At 41.4% G+C, this 26,178-nt stretch overlaps 1 protein-coding gene across 4 annotated transcripts in view; it reads left to right on the top strand.

Annotated features, from left to right (window-relative positions):
* plcb1 (phospholipase C beta 1) overlaps positions 1 to 26,178 on the top strand; it is a 958,218-nt gene that overhangs the window by 489,285 nt on the left and 442,755 nt on the right. Inside the window, exon 1 of one of the 4 annotated variants that reach the window (XM_063056187.1) lies at positions 3,846 to 3,980. The exons of the other annotated variants lie outside the window; for them this stretch is intronic. Coding sequence (XP_062912257.1) covers positions 3,906 to 3,980 — 75 coding nt within the window. The 5' untranslated portion in view covers positions 3,846 to 3,905. Of the gene's footprint in view, positions 1 to 3,845; positions 3,981 to 26,178 lie in introns of those variants that run through there. 4 annotated transcript variants of the gene reach the window in all.

Raw genomic sequence — 26,178 nt, 5'->3', positions numbered from 1 at the left:
CAACATCATGTAGGCACCAGATGGAACCACGCAAAGGGCAGGTGTGAGCGGCAACATGGAAAAGCGGATCCTTCTCAGAACTGAGGAGTGAAACCAAGATAGTTTTAAGTTGGAGGGAAAGTGGGGGGGGGGTGTGGAGGGAACCCCTCTGCTAGGGTGAGACCAGAAAAATAAAGTGGAACATATGTTTGATGGTAGATTTTCAGTTCTCTCATGGGCCACTTCAGAATCTAGAAAACTGGCAAGTGACTGACCCGGGATCACGAGGGACTGGCTCAGGGGAAGAAAACCAGCTCTACAGTAATGTAATTTTCGAATACCGTACAGCAGGCAACAGGGAGTGTCAGGATGCAGTCATGGTTGGATCTCCTTCAAGTGCAAGGGGTTATGAAGTAATCAGTGTATTTCTGCAGCAGTAGAAAGGGTGAGCACCTTCAAGTTCTTGGATGTCAACATTTTGAAGTAACTCACAGGACCTATCCCAATGCCAGCCTATTGATGCAATTACAAAGAAGACACACCAGTGGCTGTTTTTCATTTGGAGTTTGAGGATATTTCGTACATTATCAAAGACTCTAGCAAATCTTGACATGTGGATGGTGGAGAGCATTCTGACTGGTTACATCACTGTCTGGTATGGAGTCTCCACTGCAGAGCATCGAAAGAAGCTGCAGAGGGCTTAGACTCTACCAGCTCCATCAAAGGTACCAGCCTCCCCACTATCAAGGATATATCGCTAAGGTGGTGCCTCAAGAAGACTATGTCCATCATTAAGGACTTTCACCATCCAGGGGCATGCCCTCTTCTCATTATCTATCATCAAAGAGGAGATATAGTACCCTGAAACCGAACACACAATGTTTCAGGAACATCTTTTTCTCCTCTGTCATCAGTTTTCTGAATGATCCCTGAACCCATGAACACTATCTCATGATTCCTCTTTTGTACTATCTTACTTAGTTTACTTTTAATTATGACTTACTATAATCTTTTATCACTTGAACTGTGCTGCTGCTGTAAAAAAAAAACAAATTGCACAACATATGTCAGTGGCAATGAACCATTCCGATTCTGACAACCTGGTAGAACTCTCTGGACCCCTGGACGTGACTCAACTTGCCACAAGCATCTCCATGTAGATGTTACAATGTCTTCATTCTGCGTTTTTGATTCTCTTCCAATGGGCCTTTTTAGTGAAGGAAAACTAAAATACTGCAGATGCCGAAAGTCTGAAATAAAATCATATAAAGAAATGGTGGAAGCACTTAGTAGATCTGGCACTGTGTGGGAAAAGAGAAAACATTAAGTTTGCAAGTCAAAGATCCTTCTCAGAACATAGGAAAGGTGAAAGCAAGTTAGTTTGAAGCTGGAGGAAAAGTGTTGGGAGAGAAAAATAAGATAAAGAGAACTTTTAATGAAAGAGCAAGACCAAGAAAAGAAATGAGGAAATGGATCAGTGGTGAAATATTCCCTTCTCCTCTCTGTTAAGTGTTCCATCTGTGCAAGAGTCTGCAGTTCTCTCATCAGCCACATAAAACTGGAAGGGAGGTGAATTATCCTTGACCCCAAGGATTACCGCAGGCGCAGAAGAAAGAGAAAAAAAATGATCAGCTCTGCAGTCGTTATCTGTCAGACTATTTCAAATCCAGCACAGTTGCAGCAAAGGTAGTCAAAGCAACCCACTGCCTGGAGGTGAAAAGCACTCACTGAGCATTGTTAATTGACGACAATGAAAACAGAGTCGCAAAAGCCCACGGCTAGTGGAAAGGAAAAGAGCCAACCTGGCTGTACATTGGGTCTGTGACCTTGCACCCTGCACTATTGTTAAAAAGAAAATGGTCATCAATTGCAGGGTGAAAGACATAATGAGAACAGGAAAATTAAACACAGGAGATTTGAGTATTGTGGAGAGAAGTCTTGAGTGTCATTCTTTAAAAGGGAAATGGGCAGTTCAAGCAGTAAGGAACACAAGTATCCTAGCACCATATAGGTGAGCAGACATTTTATGAAGAGGATATAAATATTCTTCATTGCTAATTTTCTAGAAGCAGATAGCATATTGAAAATGCTGTGACACTAAATGTTTTCATGTGAATGTAGAGTGGTTGTAATGTTGATGAAGGTCTGCTTGCTGCCGATTTGGCAGCTCCTCCTGCCACCACCCCCCCCACCCCACCCCCGACAGCTGCATGTCCTCCTTTCTTAGAAGTATCGCAGAAAATTGAAAAATGTTCCATTCCACGGACTCTTCAAATATTGAAGAGGTTAGGACAGGGAACCAGTGATTAGGTTGTTACATTAAATGTTTGCAGAGATGGTAATTTTTTTAACCTGTATACTGCAATACTAAATTTGTGCATGGTTACATTAACAAATTGACTCAACTACTCAACTTAAAATACTAAGCATTCAGAGTCATGCACCTGATCTGGGTTTGCAAAATTGCAACCTCTGTGAAGTTGGCAGTGGAAAATGCCAGGAAAACCTCGTGCATCATCAAACACAATCAGAACAGTAACTTATGATTGTAAAGATGCATTTCTCAAAGAAGATCAGCATGACTCAAGTACAAGGAGAGAAAACTCTTGCTGCAGATGTAATTGCAGCCATTCACTGCATTTCTGTACCTTTAAAGTGGGAAAATAAGGCCATTACCAGTGGAATCTCAAGGAGCTACTCATTGCCATCTACTACTGAGCGAGGCACACGAAAGCAGCAGCATACAACCAACAAAAAATGGAGATGAAAAAATAGGGCCTGCAGAGAGCATAAAACTCATTCAGTCAGGGTGTGAGCAGCAGATCATACTGAATTCACTATCACAAGATGGAGCAAGGATGGGATCTGAATGTCAGATAATATCACAAACTGCACCGACAGTTACGACACAAAATAGCGAGCGATAAACAGCATGAGAAAGCCGAAGGGCCCGTGAGTAATAGTGAAAGACGCGCTAAATTTAAAGTGAAAATAATGTGGCGATGGCTTTAGTCAGAAAAGTTCAGAATTTGATAGCGTTAATGAAGACAGGGAGTTGTATATCAAGAAGGTCGAACTTTATTGTAACACGAACAACGTGGAGAAGCAAAAGAAAGCCCCTATGTTTCTTAGCTTAATGGGTGCAAGAACGTACCGTAACTTAGTAACCCCTGCAAAGCCAACAAGCAAGATGTTCAATGAAATTGTTACAATTTTACAAAATCACTTGAGCATTACATCACCGGTAATAGCTGGGAGATTAGATTTTACAAAAGGAACCGGTCAAAAGATGAAAACATGTCTGAGTATATTGCAGAACTGCGCAAACCTTCCCTGTACTGTGACTGTAAAGATGGACTTTCTGAAGCACTAAGGGACAAGCTTGTACGTGGCATACATAGTCAAAGCACTCAAAAGAGCCTATTATTTGAAAGAGACCTAATCTTAAAATGGGCATTGATCATTGCAATATCATTACAGAATGCAGCAGAACTACGGAAAAGGAGGTTAGAATGTGAAATGCACAAAATGTCCCTGAATGGTACAAAAAGCCAAAGATGATATTGATGTGCAAATCCTCCCATGATGCATAAGACTGTTGGTTCAAAGGAAAAGTCTTCAGAAAGTGTCATAGACAAGGTCACATAGAGAAAATGTGCAAGGCAGACAAAAAGCACAACTGAGTGAAAAGTCTCAAACTCAAAAATAAGCAAATGCAGAAAGTTACTGAATGTAAAACAGAATCAAACAACATAGAGTCTGACAAAGGAAATTGTCTTGCATAGAACTGCATAGTATAACTGAAGCAAACACAAAATCATCTGGATCACAATGGATGTGTCTCTTGTAGAACTGAAAATGGAGCTGGATACAGGGTCAGCTTGTCCATAATTCCAGAGGCTGACTACAACAGACTGTTTTCTGAGATGCCATTACAGAAGTCCTCAGTGATGCTAAAGACTTACACAGGTGAAAAAGTGTCTTCCAATTGCAAACTGAAAGTAAGTATGATGTATGGAGGCCAAACACAACTGTTAGAGTTTTATGTATTGAAAAGTCGAGGTCAGCACTTTTTGGACGTGAATGGTTGGGAAAAATCCAAATAGACTGGCACTCAATCAAAGCTAGCAGTGTGACATCAACAGGCAACTGCAGCCCATATGATAGCACTAACCAGAGACTGGCACAGCTGCTTACTGCTAATGAGAAGGGGATTTTTAAACTCAATGATATGAAGGCCAGAATTGAATTGGGATGAAACAGTAACACCAAGATTCTATAAAGTGTGCTCACTGCCTTACACATTGTGATGCTGAACTGCAGAGCTTGGAGGTATCTGGAATTCCCTCCAAAATTGAGTGGAGCAATTAGGCCACGCCTGTCGTCGCAGTGATGAAGAAAGGCAAGACCGGAGCCATTCGCATATGTGGGGATTTCAAAGTGAGCATCAACCTGGTGCTGCATACTGTGCAGTACCTCCTGCCATGAATAGAAGATACTTTCGCATCATTGACAGGCAGAGAGAGGTTTTCAAAGGTTGACTTGACACAGCCTATCTGTGAGTAGATAAACAGATTGAAGACTTGGCCAAAAGCTGTCAGGATGCCAAAAAGTTCAAAATGCACCCCCACAGGTACCATTACACCTGTGGGAGTGGCCATTGTCAGTATGGCAAAGAGTACATATTGACTTTGCTGGGTCATTCATGGACTCCATGTTTCTGATTGCTGTGGATACTCATTCAAAGCGGCCCGAGGTTATAGCAATGAAGTCAACTACCTCAGCAAAGACTGTCTCTGCTCTGAGGACTACCTTTGCCAGAAATGGCTTACCAGAACAAACTGTGAGTCATAACGGACCACGATACACGTCAGAAGAATTCTGACTGTTCATGAAGAAAAATAGCATCAGACGTTTCAGTTCAGCTCCTCAACACTTAGCAACAAATGGGTTTGCTGAAAGGTTTATTCAAACCTTCAAGAAGTCCATTAAAGCGATGCACAAGGAGGATATTTCTTTACAGCACAATGTGGACAACTTCCTTCTTGTGTATCGGAAATCTGTTCATGCGACAACAAATCAAACACCTGCAAAGCTGTTCGTGAGCAGGAATCTGAGATCTCACATAGACCTCCTGAAACCAGATCTACGGAGGGAAGTGCAGTATAAACAGTTCAGTCAGTTGCCAAGTGAAGCAGCAAGGAGCTTCGAGATTGGACAGGAAGTGCTACCGCTTGATTACCAAGAGGACAAGTGGACACTTGATAGGATAGCTACAAGAACTGGACCACTGATATACACAGTGGATGTTGGAGATCAGACATAGAGACGTCATTTGGACCAGATACTGGATGCTCAACCAAAGAACACACCTGAGTCAATTGTGTCCAACAAGACAGATACATTACAGTCACTGGACTTACCTCTCAGTGATGATCATGTCACTGACAGCAACGTAACTCCAGAAACTGAGAACGTCACAGAGCACCACTAAAAGATTGATTCTTTAGAATTGTGAAGTTAGTTATGTACTGTTATTGTGACAGCATGTTTATTTGAAATATGGGTTTATGAAAGGGAAATTGAATACTTTGTACGTATACAGTTTTATGTTGCATTAATCTAAAGGGGGAAGAAGTGTAATGTATGGATCTATTTCTTTTAGAACAATGACCCCCACCCCTTAGCACTACGTATTATCTGTTGTTTGCACATGTGTATCAACCTGCCGTCTATGCATGCACATTGTTCTCTCTCTCTCTCTCGCTGCAATGTGAATACTGCAGTTAAAGCCATCTCCCGCGTGCGTGCTTTTATCTAATTGAAGTGTAGTTGTGCACAGAAATATCAACGGCACAGTGCAGATTTGAGATGGGGTGGAGGAGAGTTTAAAGTAGATTCACACAGAATGTGGTCAGTGTCTGATGTCAGGGTGTGTGTGGAGGTCAGGAGGGGTGGGAATGATGGTGGAATTAGATATGATAGTGACATTTAGATGGCATTTAGACAGGCACATGAACAGGCAGGGAATGGAAGGCCCTTTACTGTGTGCTATGTTCTATGTTCTAATTATGTACAGAGGAAGGAAGAAGCACTAACCATCAGTTTTGGGGTGAAGAGGATTCATCAATATGCTTTGGAAAGGTTTTTCATTTTAGCCACAAAACGTAAATCCCTATTAGCCATTCTTTGTAAAATCAGGTGAATACAATCATTAATTGGATGATTATGTATTTTCAATATGAGGCTCCTCTGTTGGTCAGAGTTGATGATAGATATTGTGTCCTAGCTGTCTACATGATGCGCAAGCCAGAATGCAAGCCAGGGCAGTACGATATGGAGACCAACCTGTTGTCCATGCAGTAGACTCCACCTCTGCACAGAGCTGATGAATCCAAAGGAACAGCCAAGACCAGTACAGTCTGATATCAACAGGTTTGCATGCGTTGCCAGTCAGTGCTGAACTCAATGTTGGACTCCAGCTCCAGACTTTTTCCTCAGGGTTTACTCCCAAAGCCTTCCCCATGAGTGGGTATAGCTTCAGGTCAGTGGAGGTTTGCGATCAGAGTTTTTCTCCTAGGTGAACTGCCAACCAGGGCTGACTAGCCCATCTGCCCGAAGCAACTGGTTTTAAGGCACCAGTAACTCACCTTTGCACCTTCTTTTGTCAGTAGAAACAATTCCACCAGGCTTAGGAGCTAAGCTTCATGTGAAGGGCAGGAGCTGGATTTGGTTGTCAGAGGCTGCTTGAGGTGCATGCTATTGGGAGCATTTAATAGGTAGTGGGAGCTTATCCCCACTACCTCCCCAGTTATGACAACCTTAAGGAACCATTTTCAAAATGACTATACAATTATCAATCTTCAAAAAAAAACTCAGTCGAGGATGCTTTATCCAGTGTATTACTAGATGATTTCTGTACCCCATAATTCATGGATGAAGATTTTCCAGTTACAACTGCAGAAATCATGAGGAAAAGACTAAGATGGACTGCATGAAAAATTATGGATATGAAACATTAACTTTGTTTCGCCGTCCACATTTCCAGCATTTTCTGCTTTTATTTCAGATTTCCAACATCTAACATATTTTGTTTTTAGACAGTGAGATATGATTCTGAGCTGAATGTATGAGCATACTGTCAAAGATTGGTCCAAATGTAGATAAGCATCTGTCAGTGGATTACAAACCTGCTGACAGGAAGGAATTAGTATGTAAGGCTGGGCTCCAAATTGTCTGATCCAATGTCAATAAGCACAGGCACTCCCCAGAGCTGCGTTCTTTCACTCCTCCTGTTCTAATTTTATACTAATGACTGTATCTCTGTAAACAAATCCATTAAAATCCTACAGTTCGTAGATGACACAACTGTAGTTGGTCTCGTTTCTAAAAGCGATGAGACCTGCTGTCAAAGAGAGGTAGATGGTCTTGCAGCTTTGTGTGCTGATAACAGCTTGGATCTTAATGCTATCAAGACAGTGGAAATGAGGGTTGACTTTCTCTGACAAATCCTGACCTGCTCCGCTCCTTGGAAATTAATGGTCAGGGTGTGTCTGTGGCCATATTCTTGGGGACTACCATTACCAGTACAGTGAAGTGGAACAAGCATGTTACACTTATCACGTGGAAAGCCCAACAGAGATTGTTCTTCTTAAGCCTGCTTAGGAAACTAATATCTCAGGGCGTATCCTGATGAATTTTCATTCAGCCATCATTGAGAGTGTTGTGACCACCTCTGTCATAGTTTGGTTTCCTGCCGCCTCCTCCCTTTCCAAGTCCAGGTTACAGCGAGTGGTCCACTCAGTAAACAAGATCATTGGCTGCTGACTATCAACATTAAAAGACCTGTTCATTGCCAGAGCGAAGAAAAGAGCTCAAAAAAATACTGCTACACCCTACATTCATCTCTTCACCAAACAGTCATCAGGGAGATACTACAAGTCCATCACCATCAGGGTGACACATCATCTCCGAAGCTTCTTTCCTGTTACTATCCAGCTTCTCAACAAAACTCACTCAAGTATAGTAACTGGCCTGCACAGCATCTGTTAAATGGTCTTTCCTGCTTCCCTTGTTCTGTGGATTAGTATTAAGTCTGTTCATATGTTCACATTTTGCACATGTGACCATCCTGCTAACTGTTGGTTGCTTATGGGTGTCTACGCTATTGTCTTGTAAATTGCTGGTATGGATTGTGATGTGTGTTACGGTATTGTCCCTTGTTTTATGATTGTGTTTCACCGAACCACAATCAATTCTGAAACAAGAGAAAATCTGCAGATGCTGGAAGTCTGAGCAACACACACAAAATGCTGGAGGAACTCAGCAGGCCAGGTAGCATCTGTGAAAAGCAGTACAGTCGATGTTTCAGGCCAAGACGCAACGGTACTTTTTTTCCATAGATGCTGCCTGGCCTGCTGAGTTCCTCCAGCATTTTGTGTATGTTGCACAATCAATTCTGGTTTGTTTCACATATTGGTGATAAAGTGATTCTGGTTCAGATTCTGATGTATTTTTGCATCTGTGTGTTCACAGTAGAAAGATGAACTCACCACTGAGCAAGGATATTTAAAGTGGATATGGAGTAGTCGTCATTAACATCTTGACCAAATGAGTCTTAAATTAAGTACTTGCAAATTATTGTAAATGTAAAGACTGTTCCCAGAACCTCAACGTATTAGTCAGAGAGGGACAAATTCGGGAAGGTTTTGTGTCTGTCACAGGTGCAGAATTGAATCAACCAAAGACAACTAGTTACTCAATGTGATCACTTCCTAGAGCTCATGTTGGCTTTCTACCAGAGAGACAGTGACTACTTCCAAACCCTTTTCAGCATTAATTTTAAATTTGAATGGGTGAATTAGAACACACAGATATTTGTAAACTATGACACATCCAAAGAGTTGCCTCGGATAACAAATCTTAATTCACATCATGTCTTTTCAAAGACTTACGTGAGATGCTCTGGAAGTTCATTAATTCTCCAACATTGCTGGTCTCTAGCAGAGTAATTGTAAGGTCTACGTGCTCTGGTAAGGAAGCCTTAAAGAGGCATGTTTTGTAAAGATTGTTGGAGTAATTGTTTAACTAAATTCCAAATCAAGTTCATTTAATCAATATTATGCCATAGGATTTGCCCCAGTACTATTACTTCAATAGAAAGAAAGAGTGGAAGAACAACTGATAAAACTTCTGGTTTCTGGTGAGGTACCTACAGACAGTAAAATCTCATCATGTAATAGATAACATATTGGTTTGGGTAGAAGATTGGCAAGAAAATAAGAGTAGTCTTAAGCAGACCCTTTTCTGGTTGGGAAAGTGTTATGAATGGCATATCTGGAGGATCAGTGTAGGGGCCACAATTTCTAATTGGTTTAGTTCAAGAACTTTGTTTTATTGATCAAAGGTATTTGGTGTTCATAAATGATAGGCAGGGAAATAAGTTATAACAGGGACATCAGGAGGCTAAAATAGGGGTAAGTGAGTGGTGCCTATGATAGGAAAATGTGAAATTGCTCACTTAGCATTAACAAAAGAAGCATTGTCTAAGTAGTGAGAGTTTGCAAAGCTCTGATTTGTGGAGGGTTTTGTGAAACGTGGTACAGAGTTTCTCCAAAGGCTCGCGCGCAGGTACTGCAAGTAATTATGAATGTAAATGCATCAGAAGAAGTTCAGAGACAGTTTGCTCTGCATGTGTGAAAAGCATACAGAAAAGGAAAACGCTTTCCTGCCAATTGGAAAAATCAACCAGAATGAAGCCTGGACTCTGTGATAAGATGAAACGATTAAGGCAGTCCTGATGCAGGCTTTCCACTGCAACCATAGATAATTCCTTTCCCTCCCCACCCTCCACAGATGCTGCTTGACTCACTGAGTTCCTTCAGCAGATTACTTCTTGCTCTGGAAGGTTGAGGATGATTCCATTGAATAAACAGTTTCCTTCAGTTTACCCTACAGGGAGACCATTTCTTTGCCTGTCTCGGTGGGTGTTCCTAGTCAAAACTATATCCAAGCATTTCAGAAAACATTTCAAAGGATGGTCGATATTTGGAACTCACCCAAAGATGCCAGTTGTGGTCGAGGCAGTTAAATTTAAGACCGAGATGGATCAATCTCTGTTTTCCAGATGCGGGTATATAAACTAAAGCCGGCATGGAGTTTGTCGGATCCATAATAATTTAATTCAATAGTGGAAGAGGCTCAAGCCACCCCCTTGAGTCAAAGAATCATGCAGCAGGGAAATGACTCTTTGGCCCAATCGGTCCATGCCAAACAAGATGCTCATTCAACCTAGTCTTATTTGTCAGCATCTGGCCTAAAACCTCCTAAATATTTCCTGTCCATGTACCCATCCAACCGTCTTGTATAAGTTGTCATCGTACTTTCTCAACCACTTCCACTGGCATTTCATTCCACATATAAACCTCCCCTCATCATCTTGTCCCCCTCTGTAAGGTCACTTTCAGTCTCCTATGCTGCAAGGATAAAAGTCCTAGTAAGTCCAGTCTCTTCCTATAACTCAGTCCATTTCTTGTCTTCATACTCTTGTTCCTTGACTATATGCAGAATGTTATTTATAGAATCAATTCCACACACTTATTGCTCCTGGGAATGGATTTTTTATTAATTTGTGGCCTATTATATGAATAAGAGTTCTGGAGTATCTCTATAACATTTCATTTGATGTTGCATTTGAGAGAACATTCATTCATGTACATTCGTGTGCAATGTTAATGCAGTGTGTGCCCATAAAGCTTCCACAAAGAACAATGTAATAATGATGAGTATTTTTTGTTTCTTATTCTACTCTTGGCTAGGAAATGTGTTTTGGCCAAGACACCGAAGAAAAATCCATTTCTCCACTTCATAAGAATGGCAAGTGATCATTTATGGTCATCTGAGATGTAGAAATGCTTCAGTATAATAGTTCATCTAAAACACAGTGGGCTAGAAGTAGCAATCCCTGCTTTGTAATGGCATTCTCGGCTGTCCTGTTGCTGTACGTAATAGTTGCAGCAACGTGGAGAACTGCAATTGTGATAGTGAATTAGATTATTATTGCCCCATGTACCAAGGTACAGTGAAAGTCTCATCTTGCATATTGTACATATAGATCATTTCATTACACAGTGCATTGAGGTAGAACAAGGTAAAACAATAACAGAATGTAGAATAAATTATAACAACTGCAGACAAAGTGCAGTGCAGGTAGATGATAAAGTACAAGATCATAATGAGGTAGACTATGAGGTCAAGAGTCCATCTTATCATACTAGATAATAGTCTTTTAACAGTGGGGTAGAAGTTGACCTTTCTTTCAGGCTTTTGTAACTTTTGGCCGATGGAAGGGAAGGAGAAGAGAGAATGTCCTTGGTGAGTAGGGTCTTTGATTATGCTACTGCTTTCCTGAGGCAGTGAGAAGTATAGATAGAGTCCACGCAGAAGAGTCCAGTTTCCATCATGTGCTGAGCTGGGTCCACTACTCTGCGGCTTCTTGTGGTCATGGCAGAGCAGCTTCCATACCAAGCTGTTAGGCATCCAGGTAGGATGCTTTCAGTGGTCTAGTGATAAGAATTAGTAAGGGTTCATGGGGACATGCCAGATTTCTTTAGTTTCCTGAGGAGGTAGAATCAGAGGAGGTCTTTCTTGGCCATGATGTCTAAGGGACAGGCTATTACTGATGTTCACTCATAGGAACTTGAAGTTCTCAAACCTCTCAACCTCAGAACCCTTGATGTAGACAGGACTCCTCTCCGCCCCCCCCCACCCCTATACGAAGTTAATGATCAGTTGTTTTGCTGACATTGAGGGAAAGCTTGCCGCCATGGCACCATAATACTAAGGTTTCTTTCTCCTTCCTGTACTCCAGATCTTTGCTATTTGAGATATAGACAACTACAGTGATATCATCTGCAAGCTTACCGATGGAGTTAGTTCACAGTATCTGGTGTAATGCTGCACTGATGCTGATTGAGATGTTCTGCATCAAGCTGTTGCAAGCTTACACGGGTCTCTGCATTTAGCCTCACAGGTACGATGCCTTAAGTCAGCTCTTAAAGGGAATATACCACACTGAGAATCACACTCTTCTATCCACTGGTGAGTGTTGCAACTGAAAGAACAAATAGTGTAGTGAAGGAAATGTGATGGTAAAATATTCCACAGTAGGGCGATGGGGATGATCAGAAGGATCTGAATAGCTGGTGAAGAATGGTGTTTATATAGAGGACATGTTTTTAGCTCTATAGATACCCACAGGAGCTACAGCCAGATGCTCCTGGCAAGAGATTGACAGGAATGTTGCCAATATGAGTGTAGTTTTGAATTAATGCATTGGGGAAGCTTGCAATGCAGGTAATTGCTGATAATACTGTCTGAAGTCTCTCCTTCAGTATGCCATTTGGTGAGCTTCCTGATGCACCCATGTGCAGCAACTGCAGCACAATGAAATGGCTAAGATCAGCAACAGACTGGAATGATCCTGAGTCCAGAAAGACCACTGTGTCAGCCTCCATTAGCAAACCAGTCTAAACACACACGAGGCTGCTGAAGCTGCTACAAATCACAGATTCTACGAGGAGAAATAAAACACTTTCATTCTTTAAGTATTCACAGTTTCTGTGAAGAAGTTAGGACTGTCATCTCTCAGAATAGTGAGCTCACTGCGAACATATTTTGCATGTTGCAAAACTGTTGATACCACTTGGGCAAGTTTTATGCCGAAATCAGCAGCTAGACAAACAAAAATCACAGTGAAAAATAATTGTCAAGTACCTGATGGAACGAGACATTCGGGAAGTTTGAAACATTGCTGCACTCAATATTAGGCCAGATTTTTAACTCTGCAACCCATTTATTTTTGGGATAATATAAATGAGATTTTAGATTGCTGTTTCTGGCAGTATGGCATCGCCTTAGACCATAATCTGAATCAGGATTATTGTCACTGATACATATGATGGCAACGAGCTGCGGTCTCAATTGAGGTTGGGGCTCAAATTTAGTTTTTAGGATTTTTTAGGTTTATAGAGATGGTCATGAGGACAAAGACGGGAGTTAGGGGTCAAGTTAGGGTTTAGGGACAGCGATGTAGGGGATTTGAAGGACAGAATGGTGTCTAAGTCTTGTCCCTTCTGCTTTCGAAGGCCAGCAGAAAACTAGGAGTTCGAGGCCTAGTTTTCAGGTTTCTATCATCAGCGAGTCTAAAGTTCAAGGCCTGCAGTTCTGGCCTTCATCCATGGGCCTCATTCATCATCATCTGCAAGTCCTAGGTTGATAACTGAGATCGAAGCCCAGTGATCAATAAGAAGTCCAATCGAGGCCCAAGTTTGCGAATCTCTAAAAGCCTGCTGGGGAAGTTGTGGCTCAGTGCCTGTGAATCCATGAGTCTGCAGGAAGCTAGATGCCAAAGACAGCCTGTCCTGGGGTTAGAGGGTTGTTATGTGCTAGGACGAGTGAGTACATAGGGAGGGAGGAAAGAACATTTTTTTCCAGTTGTTGCTTCATTTCTTGGTATGATCTGTGTTGTTCTGCTGAGCATTTTGGGAATGCTGTGTTACCACTGGAATGTGTGGGGACACTTGCAGGATGTCCCCAGTACATCCTTGGGTGTGTTGGCTGTTGACGCAAACAACACGTTTCACTGTATGTTTCAGTGTACATGTGCTAAATAAATCCGAATCTGAATCATATTGTTTTGTGGCAACAGTACAGTGTAATACATAGAAAATTCTATAAGTTACAATAAGAAACATTTAAAAAAAATAGTGCAAAAAGAGAACAAAATAGTAAGGTAGTATTCATGGGTTCATGAGCCATTCAGAAATCTGATGGTGGAGGGGAAGAAATTGTTCCTAAAAAGTTTTGCTCCTGTAACACGCTGTAAGGTTTCACTGCTAATGTAATGGCTTCTCTGTAATGTTTCACTGCTGAGGTAATGGTTTCTCTGTAGCAGCAATGCTTGGGTTACGACTAGAGATAACGGGACATGCTAGTCAATGGGCGGGATGTTGTTCTTTCTTGTGTGTCTGGGAGCCGGGAATTCGCAGCCTTTTGCCGGGGATAGATGAGGAGAGAAGACATGAATGGAGAGAGTTGGTAGACCGCTGGGGGGAGTGGACTTGGAGTGAGGGTCCGAAGGTCAGTGGTGATCGGAGGAGGTCGATGGAGGACAAATGACCTTATCAGTGAGCTCCAACATTGCGCATCAGACTGTTTTATGAGAATGGGCCCTTTTTCCTTTTTTTTGTTTTCTTTACTCACCATACAGTCAAATTAAGAATTATAAAGCCCAATCATTTAATCACATATTGTGTACTGTTTATTTCGTGGTACTGATTTGTAACGGGACACATCGCGCAGCATCCACCCAAATGAGATTTCTTAAATTTGGCTGGGCTGGGGGGCTATCATCCCCTATATTAAGTCGCTAGCTGAAGCGAAAGTGACCTTTGCCCTGGTGGTAGTGTTGAGAAGTGGCATATCCTGCACAGTGAGGGTCCTTAATGATAGATGCTGCCTTCTTGAGGCATCGCATTCTGAAGATACCTTCATTGATGGAGCTAGCTGGGTCGATAGTCCTCTGTAGCTTTCTTTGATCATGTGCATTGGAGTCTCCATGTCATGCAGTGATGAAACCAGTCAGAATGCTCTTCACCTTACATCTGCAAAAATCTGCGAGAGCCTCCTCAAACTCCTAATGAACTATATCAACTGTCATGCCTTCTTCATGATTGCATCAATATGTTGAGCCTGGATAGACCATCTGAGATGTTGACACCCAGGAATTTGAAGCCACCCACCCTTTCCACTGCTGATCCCTTGAAGGATTGGTGCGTGTTCCACTAGGGAAATGGACTGGACAATTATGTCCAAATACCTGGAAGGAGTTTTGAAATTCTTACTGTTTTAGAGGTTGGAGTTAGTCAAGTTCTGGGAGATGAGTTGCCATGTGTTAGCTTGCAGCATTGCCATCACTAAATGTCAAAAAGAAATTTTGATACAACTCCATTAAAGGAGCAATTTAGATCTGAAATATCCCTTAAAGTTGTAAACCTCTAGGGTTTTGGTGCAAAAGTAGATATGTGCAAGGATTATAAACCATAGCAAGCAATGTTTATTGAACCTTTATTTTCTGTTCAACTCAATGGAAGTACGTACGTATTAACTGCTTCCATTAATTAAAGGATGTGCTTAGGAGAATGGCAGAACTCATTAAGTCAACAAGGACTGTTTGCCTCACCTAAACCAGCGATATTCAAGATTTGCTCTGATCCGTAAGTGTTTTTTTTCAGCTCAGCAGCCTTATGTACCACAATCTAATCTTGTTGCTGGCTCTATGTCATTTCGGCTTGTTATCTTCAGCACCTCATTGGGTGCAAGTATTATTGAAGAGTAACAGATTGTGAAATGGCAATTTAACATTTGTTTACCTTTCTCTTTTTTCTTTTCACAGTTCAGTGATTTAATTTGACACCAGCTTTTTTTCCCAAAAGTATATGTTGTTTTAGGAGTGATAAGGCCAATCTCTGTTATTTACTCTTCAGTCATTCACATGTTAAACTGTTATCTGTACACTTAATTAGACAGGAGCTGTTTGGTATTTTTGTGACGAGGATTGGAGAAACATTTTCTATGCAAACATTGACTTGCGTGCCCAAAAACACTGAGGCTATTAGCAATCAAAATCAGACATCTATAAGTATCATTTTGATTTGATGAAATATGCCTTATGCAACTGTGATATCAGATCCACAAATTGTTATTCTGATCCAATTATTGTGATAAAGCCAAGGGCTGTGTCTCCATTATTTCCAACAGACCTGCACATCATAGCTCAAGGTTATCAGCACCTTGAACTTTAATCCTTCTAACTTTTCCTGGCATACTTAGTAACATGTTGGAGCACAGCTCTGGGCTAGCCAATCACACAACAAAAGACTAAAGTACAGAGACAAATCATGAGGGTGAGCTCCATTTTGGATGAGTAAGTTGATTTCAGGAGGTGGGTAATGCTACAAATGTCTCCTGAGTAATTATATGGTAAGGGAAGGATCTCCTGCAAGGCTGAATGAGTGAAAAACTGTAGAAGCTGCGTTGTTTTTTGGATGGGGTCTTAAACTCCTCCAGACATATGAGTATATCTGTAATAGAAAGCTCTTGATGACTCTTTCCCTCCATCTTCGCTTTCCTCTCCAGCCAAATACACTATAAATATTGGTTCTTACCAGGTATTCTGGCCAGAGCATGCCCAAACTAATGGGTTCTGTCACTCTATCCATGGTAGATACAGGTTAACCTTTGCACAGTTCAAAAGATAAGGGAGATCATTCTGGTGTTTTAGCCAACATTCATCCCTTAGTCAGCATCAATAGAGGAAAGTAGATTATCTGGTGATAGTCATATTGCTGTTTATGGAATCCTGTTATGGATTACCTCTTGTGTTTTCCATAGTAACGCCATTTCATAAGTATTCATTGTCTGTAGTTTAGAGTTTAATGAGGAGAACATTATAAATGTGTTTTGCTTTTTCTTGTTTGTGAAGGGCTCTTTATAAATGCAATCTTTTCTGTAGGCACCCCTGTTGCAAAACGTATTTGTACAGATATTGGTTAGGAAGGGCAAGTTCAGATTAAGCTGTGACAACTGATGTTCATTGCCCCTATCTTCTAAGCAAGTTTTTAACCTGAAGTCTTGGCTCATTTTCTCTCTCCACAGATGATGCTTGACCTGCTAGGTGTTTCCAACGTTTTTTGTTTTCACTTCAGATTTCCAGTTTTCTTGAGTTCCATTTGAAATAAAAAACGGTAGATACTGTAGTTAAGTTAAAATAAATAGGTGCAAAAAAACAGAAATAAAAGAGTAGTGAGGTAGTGTTCATTTAGAAATTGGATGGCAGAGGAGAGGAAGCTGTTCCTGAATTGCTGAGTGTGTGCCTTCAGGCTTCTGTACCTCCTTCCTAATGGCAACAATGAGAAGAGGGCGTGTCCTGGGATGTGGGGGACCTTAATGACGGATGCTGCCTTCCCAAGGCACTGCTGCTTCAAGATGTCTTGGATCCTCTGGAGGCTGGTACCCATGATAGAGCTGACTAATTTTACAAGTTTCTGTAACTTACTTAGATCATGTGCAGTAGCCCATCCCCACCATACCAGACAGTGATACAGCCTGTCAGAATGCTGTCCATGGTATATCTGTAGAAATTTTTGAGTGTTTTAGTTGACAAACCAAATTTCCTCAAACTCCTAATGAAATATAGCTGCTGTCTTGCCTCCTTTATAGCTGCATCAATTTGTTGTGTCCAGGTTAGGTCCTCAGAGATAATGACACTCAGGAACTTGAAGTTGTTCTCTCCACTTCTGATCCCTCTATGAAGATTGGTTTATGTTCCTTCCTCTTACGTTTTCTGAAGTCCAGAATCAGCTCTTTGGTCTTGCCGAGGTTCAGTGCAAGGTTGTTACTGCCACACCAGTCAACTACCTGCTATATCTTGCTCCTGTACACCCTTTCGTCACTAGCAGAGATTCTGCCAACAATGGTTGTATCATCTGCAAATTTATAGATGGCATTTGAACTATACCTAGCCACACAGTCATGGTATAAAGAGAGTAGAGCAGTGGGCTAAGCACATACCCCAGTTGTGCACCAGTGTTGATTGTCAGCGATTGGAGATGTTATTTCCAATCCACACAGATTGTGGTCTTCCGGTTAGAAGTCGATGATCCTGTTGCAGAGTAAAATACAGAGCCATTTAGTCCCTTTGTACCTACTTCAGGGAGCAGATCTTAAAACAGCAGAGTATTAGCTCAAATATCACATGTAACCAATAGTAGCTCAAAATATCTTTGCCCATAAAGATACTGAATTATTAACAGCGTGGCTAGTGGAACAGTTAAAGTGGCAGGTTCTAGATTCTGAAATAAAAACAAAAAATGCTAGAAGAACTCAGCTGGTTCAGCAACATTCATAGAAAGAGGAACAATTTAGGGCCCTTCCTCCGAACCATAGGGAAGAGTGGGGTCAGATGGAGGTTTGAGAAAATATAGAGTTTGGTTAAGACAGATCAGGGCCCATATAAGTAGGAGACCAAAAGGACATCGAGTCATTTCAATTGAAGGATAAGGAAGTGAACATTGGAAGGACTATGGAGGATGGTGAGGTTTATATTATTGCCAGTCTGTGACTTCCTTGAGAAGATGATGGTATTGAACCTGCTGATCACTTTTCAAAGGATAGTTAAGAATAAACCATGTTGCCATAGATCTGAAGACATAATTCTTTGAAACACACATATGAACCAGATAATGTTCTGGTAGTTTCACGGACACTAAATTATTCTAGCTACATACATCAAAGTTGCTGGTGAACGCAGCAGGCCAGGCAGCATCTATAGGAAGAAGCGCAGTCGACGTTTCAGGCCGAGACCCTTCGTCAGGACTAACTGAAGGAAGAGTGAGTAAGGGATTTGAAAGCTGGAGGGGGAGGGGGAGATGCAAAATGATAGGAGAAGACGGGAGGGGGAGGGATGGAGCCGAGAGCTGGACAGGTGATAGGCAGAAGGGGATACGAGAGGATCATGGGACAGGAGGTCCGGGAAGAAAGACGGGGGGGGGGTGACCCAGAGGATGGGCAAGAGGTATATTCAGAGGGACAGAGGGAGAAAAAGGAGAGTGAGAGAAAGAATGTGTGCATTAAAAAGAGTAACAGATGGGGTACGAGGGGGAGGTGGGGCCTAGCGGAAGTTAGAGAAGTCAATGTTCATGCCATCAGGTTGGAGGCTACCCATACGGAATATAAGGTGTTGTTCCTCCAACCTGAGTGTGGCTTCATCTTTACAGTAGAGGAGGCCGTGGATAGACATGTCAGAATGGGAATGGGATGTGGAATTAATGGGTTGTTTGCGTTTAAATTATTCTAGCTATTTTATTTCCAGATTGTTTCATTAATCATATTAAATCTGCTGAATTGCTATGAATTGGAATCTCTGGTACAGTACTCCAGGTCTCCAGATCACTGATGCACTAATATAACCATTTTTTTAAAGATAGAACATCTTAGATCAATAAGTAAATGCTAATAGACTTGCTGTCACTTTGGCTGCAAATTCTGGTTCAAAATATCCAGGATTTTGTCATTAATTTGGAGGAAATGAAGCAAAAGAGAGTATTTCTCTTGATCTAAGCACTACTGGATCTATTGCAATAACTGGTGAAATTAGTTTTAACTACCTCTGCTGAGGTGCTGTCGGTGTTACTGCACAATCCTATTTCCCTTGTCAATGGTTTACAACTAAAAACTTTTCTCTCAGGAATGTTTAATAAGATGCGTCCAGCATCAGAATCTAATCACTTCTTTAGTCTGTGCAACTGTGCTGCCCCAAAGAGTACTCTATGATGTCATTCGTAACCTCGACCATTAGGCTCTATAATGAGTTAACCTATAGCTAGGGAAGTGATGACCCCCTCCCATTAGACTGTTTGAGGTAACTTGTTTTTCATTCTTTCTTACTTCTCTTCTAATATTTGTATACTTGCGCACTTGTAATGCTACTGTGACACTAATTTCCTTTGGGATCAATAAAGGTATCTATCTATGTAATTATAATCAGACAGAGTAATATAGGAGGACTGCAATTTAATTGCATTCAAAGCACTGCAGGTGGGTACTGCGCAAGTTTCTAGACAAATACTTACAATATTTTTCGCCTTTGTGGGAGAGCTCCAGTGTTTGATGTGTGTGATTTCTTTTCCTGAGGGTGTTTAAATTTCATTTGTTTTTCTTCTAAGCAATCAAAGTACCAACCATTTTGAAATTACTAGGTCTATGCATTCTGTAAATTTCAATTTATTACAGGTGGAGTGAGAGTCATTTTCAACACTCCAGTCCTCTCTGATGCTCTCTCCACCCACCCCAACACCTCAGTGATGGTAGACCTGTCTCTCTGAATCCTCAAAGTTGCTTCAGCTCTCCAGACCAAACTCTGACCTTCCCTCAACCTATCTGGCTCCCTATTTCCCTCTTCAGATCCCCCATAAACATTAATGTATATTTGATCAAGTATTTAATTATTTGGCTCAGTATCTTCTTACGCAGATCGCTGTCACATTTCCTTTGAAAATAGTTCCTTGAGCAATTGAACATTTAGCACATTAAGAATTCTGTATAAGTACAATTTGATGATGCTGCTACAGCCAAAGAGCATTGTGAGTCAGATACCCTTTGGAACCACTTAATACTGCCTTTCATTGACAGTCATTGTCAGCCCTACCTGAGACATCAATTGAAAAGTGGCATGCTGAGGAATGTGCCAAGCTGTACACTTGATGGACTGGTATGGATAAAAGGAAGAAGTATTGTCTCACTACGTTTCTTCTTGAAGAGGAGGGTTATCAAGATGAAGTGACTGTTGTGTGATCTGTTTGTTATCGTACACTATGTTTCCCACTTCATTAACCTTGTGCTTGAAGGAAGACTTTTTCACCTTGCAGCGTGACAGTGTAGTATTTCCATCATGTGATAATTGACTGTAAATGTAACACACATAGTAGTTGAGAAATTTTAACCACGTATAATTATCAGCACATGCCAAACAGAATACATTACATCTGTAGGATTTAATCTGTTTTAAGCACACTGCCTCATTGTTGGATGAAATAATTTATGTTCATATTCACTTCAGAAAATTCAACTGCTTTCTCTTTATCATACACCAGAGCTCTACATGGAAATTGTCAAGTGGACTTTATTGACTTTGCCTCAGCACAGAACAAGGAATTGAAAGTGTCCTTATTCTGCAAGAGTGCAGTTATTCACAATTGCTCTCCCTCCTCATCAATTATTATCTTCTTCAATTACTGACCCCTCCCTCCTCAGCCATCACATGCGAAACCCATTTCTCTCTTTTCCCAGTTAGCATCCATTCCAACCTCTCTTTTGGACCAATGGCCTGCTCCTTCATTCACCCCCTTTCTCCATTTGCTCCCTCCACATTGCCCTATTATCAGGAACATCAACTGTGCATCTGTGCTTGAGTAAGTGTGCCATGCCCTGGTGTATCATAACCATGTTGTGTTCCCAGTGGGTCATTTCCTGCACAGACTTAGACCACACCCAGTAAAGAAAATCTATAAAGTGATGTTTTTTGCCGACAGGGATACATTTTCGATTTTACTTAAATCCCAGTGCACCAGTAACACTTTATAGCAGGTTAAATTTTGCAAGATAGTTTAATTTGAAGGGGACACAAACATTCTCCCTAGCCATTTCATGAGTCCCACAGAAATCCACCTGCAACTGCAGGATTAACTCTGTCCACAGAAGAGATGCTCACAGCTCTGATAAATCTGACTTCTTCCAAACATATCTGGATAATCAGAATGCTCTGTACTTCTGCTCTTGAATGTTCTTCCGATAAAATATCTTTTGTTCACCAGGATCCTGGTCTCTTGGTTCCTGTAATTTCTTGATCTTGTTTTCCTAATCATCTGTGTCAGGTACAAAAGAAATGGAGCTCAAGTACCTGCTGAAGTATTTCTGTGTGAGTCATGTGGTGTCTCATTATTAGAACGGGAAAGACGGAATGGATGGAATGGACTTGCCCCAAGCTTTTTCCTTGAGGAGCATATGGGGGCCACCTGGACCACAAGTAAAAAAAGATGTCAATACGATTGAAAGAATACAGAGAAAATTCACAAGGATGTTGCCAGGTTTTGAGGACCTGAGTTATAGGGAAAAGTTTTAAGGAGAGATTTTATAGAGGTATCCAAAATTATGAGGGGTATAGATAGGGTAAAGCTTTTCCCACTGAGGTTCAGTGAGACTAGAAGTAGAGGGTTAAATGTGAAATATTTAAGGGGAACTTGAAGGGGAATTTCTTCACTGGTGCAAGTGTGGACCCAGCTGGTAGCAGCAGTGGTGAATGTAGGTTTGATTTCAACATCTAAGAGAAGTTTGGATAAGTACATGGATGGGGCGTGTATGGAGGAATATGGTGTAGCTGAATGGGACTAGGCAGAATATTGTTCAGTACAGACTAGATGGGCCAAAGTGCCTGTTTCTGTGCTGTGGTGCTTTGTGACACTATTCAGATAGACTTTTCCCCAGACCTGTTGCAGACCAGGAGCAGCAGTCTTGTTTCAGCTTGCAGCATGAGCTTTATTCAGTTAAAGGGTTAAAACTGGAGTCTTCTGAGCCAGATCGCTAGATTTAAACAAGATCCCACTGGATTTCCATCATTGACACTAGAACCCACAAGAAAGTAACTGGAGTGGGGAAGGAGGACACCACTGCTGTTTAAACTGTCTGCCCATATTTCATCAATGGTTAAGTCATCTCTTTCATTGTGGAAGAGGCAGAAACAGTGTTTTAGGGATGATGTAGCTCTTAGAGAATGGAAAGGTTGTATGGGAATGAATGTGTCTGGAAGTTGCAAGTTTGCTGAGGAGTTCATGTGCTGAGCTGGATGAGGGAACAGCCAAGGGAACCATACCACTGACTCAAGTCAACGACAACTGTGTCATTCTTCCTGCAGGAGAAAACCGTGGCTCATTTAATTGATGCCAAATAGTTTATCAGTACAAATGTAGTTTCGGGGCCGGGGCGAATGGTAAAGGGCAAAGTTGAGTAGCTTCTGTGGATGATATCTCAAGAGTTAGCTCAAAGTCAATAAGAATTAACTTTAATATTCAGCTCACTTTGAGAGTCCATGAAGGAGATAGCACAGTCTTCATAACCTGTAGAGGCAGGAAGAGAAGGAATTTCTGGGAGTGCACACAACAGACTGAGGGAAATCCATAAAAGTGCAGTCTCCTGGAATTTGTCACGAGAAGGAAGTGAAATTAAGGAAAACACAGAAGGACAAATGGACATAGCAACATGAGCACAAAAAATATTTTTCATTGTTTGGTGCAAAAAGGCTGTGTAAATGATCAGCTGTACTTGAGGGATTTATGTTGGACAGAGTTACAAGGCACAAAGGCGTGTGTTGTGTAATACTTCCCAACAGGAAAAGGTATCTCCCTTCCGAAAATCCTCATGCTCTTGGAAACTTCTAAATACAATTTTTTGCCAGGCTATGTGAGGAAGCAGCCCTAAGTGAATTAAAAGAGTCCTAAAAGCAAATTATAGTGGGAGCAAGAAATCAGTAGTCAGTGCAATTGCCTGATAGAGAATATAAACTACAAGTAATAGCTTTTGTGTTTTTAAACTTAATAGATGGTAACTTTCATTTTTTTCCTTTCAGCAGTGTTCCAGTATGCAATATTGGAGAACTATTGGTAATCAGTAGATTTGATGAGTATACTGCATGGTTTAAATACAGAATTACAAATACCTGCAAATAAGTTTCAGTTTAAATATGACCAAAAATTGGAATTGAGGAGGCAAGGAGAGTTTGTTGCAGTTAAGGCACAGTAAAAGAAAATAAAAGAATAAAATTATATACTGATAGGGTTATATAAAATTATTTACTGACTTGAGAGATAAGCACTCATAAAGACTGATATGGAGAAGTTGAACAAATTGGTCTGATAATCTGCTGAATTTATATTTAACCTGTGGATAAAACTGTAAAGTTCATGCTTTATAAGTATGAATTCCCATCTCAATCCCTGGCACCTCTACCCAGAACTTAAATTTATGGCAATAGGCAGGAAGATTATAGGGGAGTTGAGGAGAATACTTTGCATCCATACTGGTGGAAGATCTGGAGGTTGGTGGATGCAGTAAGACGTCATATCTGAAAAGTACTGAGTCTGGGAAGAAGCACAGTCGATGATTCAGGCCGAGACCCTTTGTCAGGACTAACTGAAAGAAGAGATAGTAAGAGATTTGAAAGTGGGAGAGGGAGATCCGAAATGATAGGAGAAGACAGGATGGGGAGGGATGAAGCTAAGAGCTAGAAAGTTGATTGGCAAAAGGGATACAAGGCTGGAGAAGGGAGAGGATCATGGGACGGGAGGCCTAGGGAGAAAGAAAGGGGGAGTGGAGCGCCAAAGGAAGATGGAGAGCAGGCAAGCAGTCACTGTGAGAGGGACAGAGAGAGGAAAAAAAAAGAATAAATAAACAAACAAACAAATAAATAAATAAGGGATGGGGTGAGAACAGGAAGAGGGGCATTAACAGAAGTTAGCGAAGTCATTGTTCATGCCATCAGGTTGGAGGCTACCCAGACGGAATATAAGGTGTTCTTCCTCCAACCTGAGTGTGGCTTCATCTTGTCAGTAGAGGAGGCCGTGGATAGACATATCAGAATGGGAATGGGACGTGGAATTAAAATGTGGGGCAACTGAGAGATCCTGCTTTCTCTGGCAGACAGAGCATAGGTGTTCGGTGAAACGCTCTCTCAGTCTGCGTCGGGTCTCACCAACATATATAAGGCTGCTCCCTTCTCCAGCCTTGTATCCCTTTTGCCAATCACCTTTCCAGCTCCTAGCTCTGCCCCTCCACCTCCTGTCTTCTCTTATCATTTCGGATCTCCCCCTCCCCCTCCTACTTTCAAATCTCTTACTATCTTTCAGTTAGTCCTGACAAAGGGTCTCAGCCTGAAACGTCGACTGTGCTTCTTCCAATTGATGCTGTCTGGCCTGCTGCTTTCACCAGCATTTTGTATGTATTGCTTGAATTTCCAGCATCTGCAGATTTCTTCGTGTTTGAGTTTGGGAAGGTTAGGTATGGGGGCAAGATCACTTGTCACATTTCAAAAGGTGGGGGGTGGTGAAGATTGTTGCACTGTTGTAGATGTGCTGGGCAGTACCGTTGTTTTCTATGTACTGTTTCCTCTGAATTGTGGTACAATAGAAGTTATAAGGAAATGTCAAATAAGATGGTTATGCGTAATTGTCCGCTCCATGGAAAGAAATCGAGATAGAATGAAAGAAAAGCACTAGAGGAAAGTTAGCGAAGCAAGAGACACTATGACGAATGAGACAGCTGAAAGAAACAGAAAATCATAGCGGTTAGCAAAACAGGTTACAGTGCCAGCGATCAGCGATTGGGGTTAATTCCTGCTGCTGTTTGTAAGGAGTTTGCACGTTCTTTCCCTGACCATGTGGGTTTGCTCTGGGTACTCCAGTGTCATCCCACATTCCAAAGACATACGGGTTAGGGTTAGTAAGTTGTGCCCATGTGATGTTGGTGCCGAAAACAGGCGCACTTGCAGGCCTTTTGACTATATTAATCGTTTACACAAACTAGTCATTTCACTCTATGTTTCAATATACCTATGACAAATAAAGCTCATCTTGCTTTTGAAAACAAAGGAGTGTGCCCTTTTAATGGAGCAGGCAATTGGAACTGAAGAGACATAATTTTATTCTATTTAGGCAACAGCTGCTACTCAGTGTTCAGAGCCTGAGGGATCACTAATTGGAAATACGAAGAAGTCTTTGTCTGTTAGACAAAAACTTCAGAGTGGATAGCCATAATCACATCTTGGCGAGTCAATATATTAACTACAGTGAAGAACTACTGAGAACATTGTTGAGCAGACAAAGGGAAACAGTGCAATGTTTTTCTGCTGAGCAATGTACTATTGTTTTGTGCATTTCCAAGAAGAGTTGATGTAATTCTTGCCGGTAACAGACTTACACAGAAAGAATTTTGCTGGGAATTGGTCACAGACATCCTTATATCATGGAAAGGATGCACTTGCTTTTAAATTGTAGCAGTAAGCTTTAAGATTACATCAATGAACCCTCCATCAAAAAGCCAAAGCAAATTCTTAACATCAAGCTAAGAAGACATCACCAGGTTCCTATTGGGGTATTGGGGATCACTTTGCTGAATACCTCTGCTCCATCCACCAAAATAGAAATTCCTGATGGCCAGACATTTTAATTCTGATTCCCATTCCTGTTCCAACATGTCGGTATGTGGCTTCCTCTTGTACCACAATGAGGTCATCCTCAGGGTGGAGGAGCAACACTTTATATTCTGTCTGCATAGTCTTAATTTGATGGCATGAATATCGATTTCTCCTTCCAGTAAAATAAAATTCCCTCCTACTCCCTTCCTTCTTCTATTTCCCACTGTAACCTCTTACATACCTCTTCGCATGTGCCTATCACCTTCCCTGGTGCCCCTCCTCCTTCCCTTTCTCCAATAGTCCACTTCCCTCTCTTTTCAGATTCCTTCCTCTCTTGCCCTTTACCTTTCCCCACCTACCTGACTTCATCTATCACTTTTAGATGTCCTCCTACCCCT

The sequence above is a fragment of the Mobula hypostoma genome, chromosome 8, assembly GCF_963921235.1.
Source record: "Mobula hypostoma chromosome 8, sMobHyp1.1, whole genome shotgun sequence".
NCBI classification, from domain to species: Eukaryota; Metazoa; Chordata; class Chondrichthyes; order Myliobatiformes; family Myliobatidae; genus Mobula; species Mobula hypostoma.
Note: the sequence above shows the minus strand (reverse complement) of the source record. Positions and strands in the feature narration are given on the sequence as shown.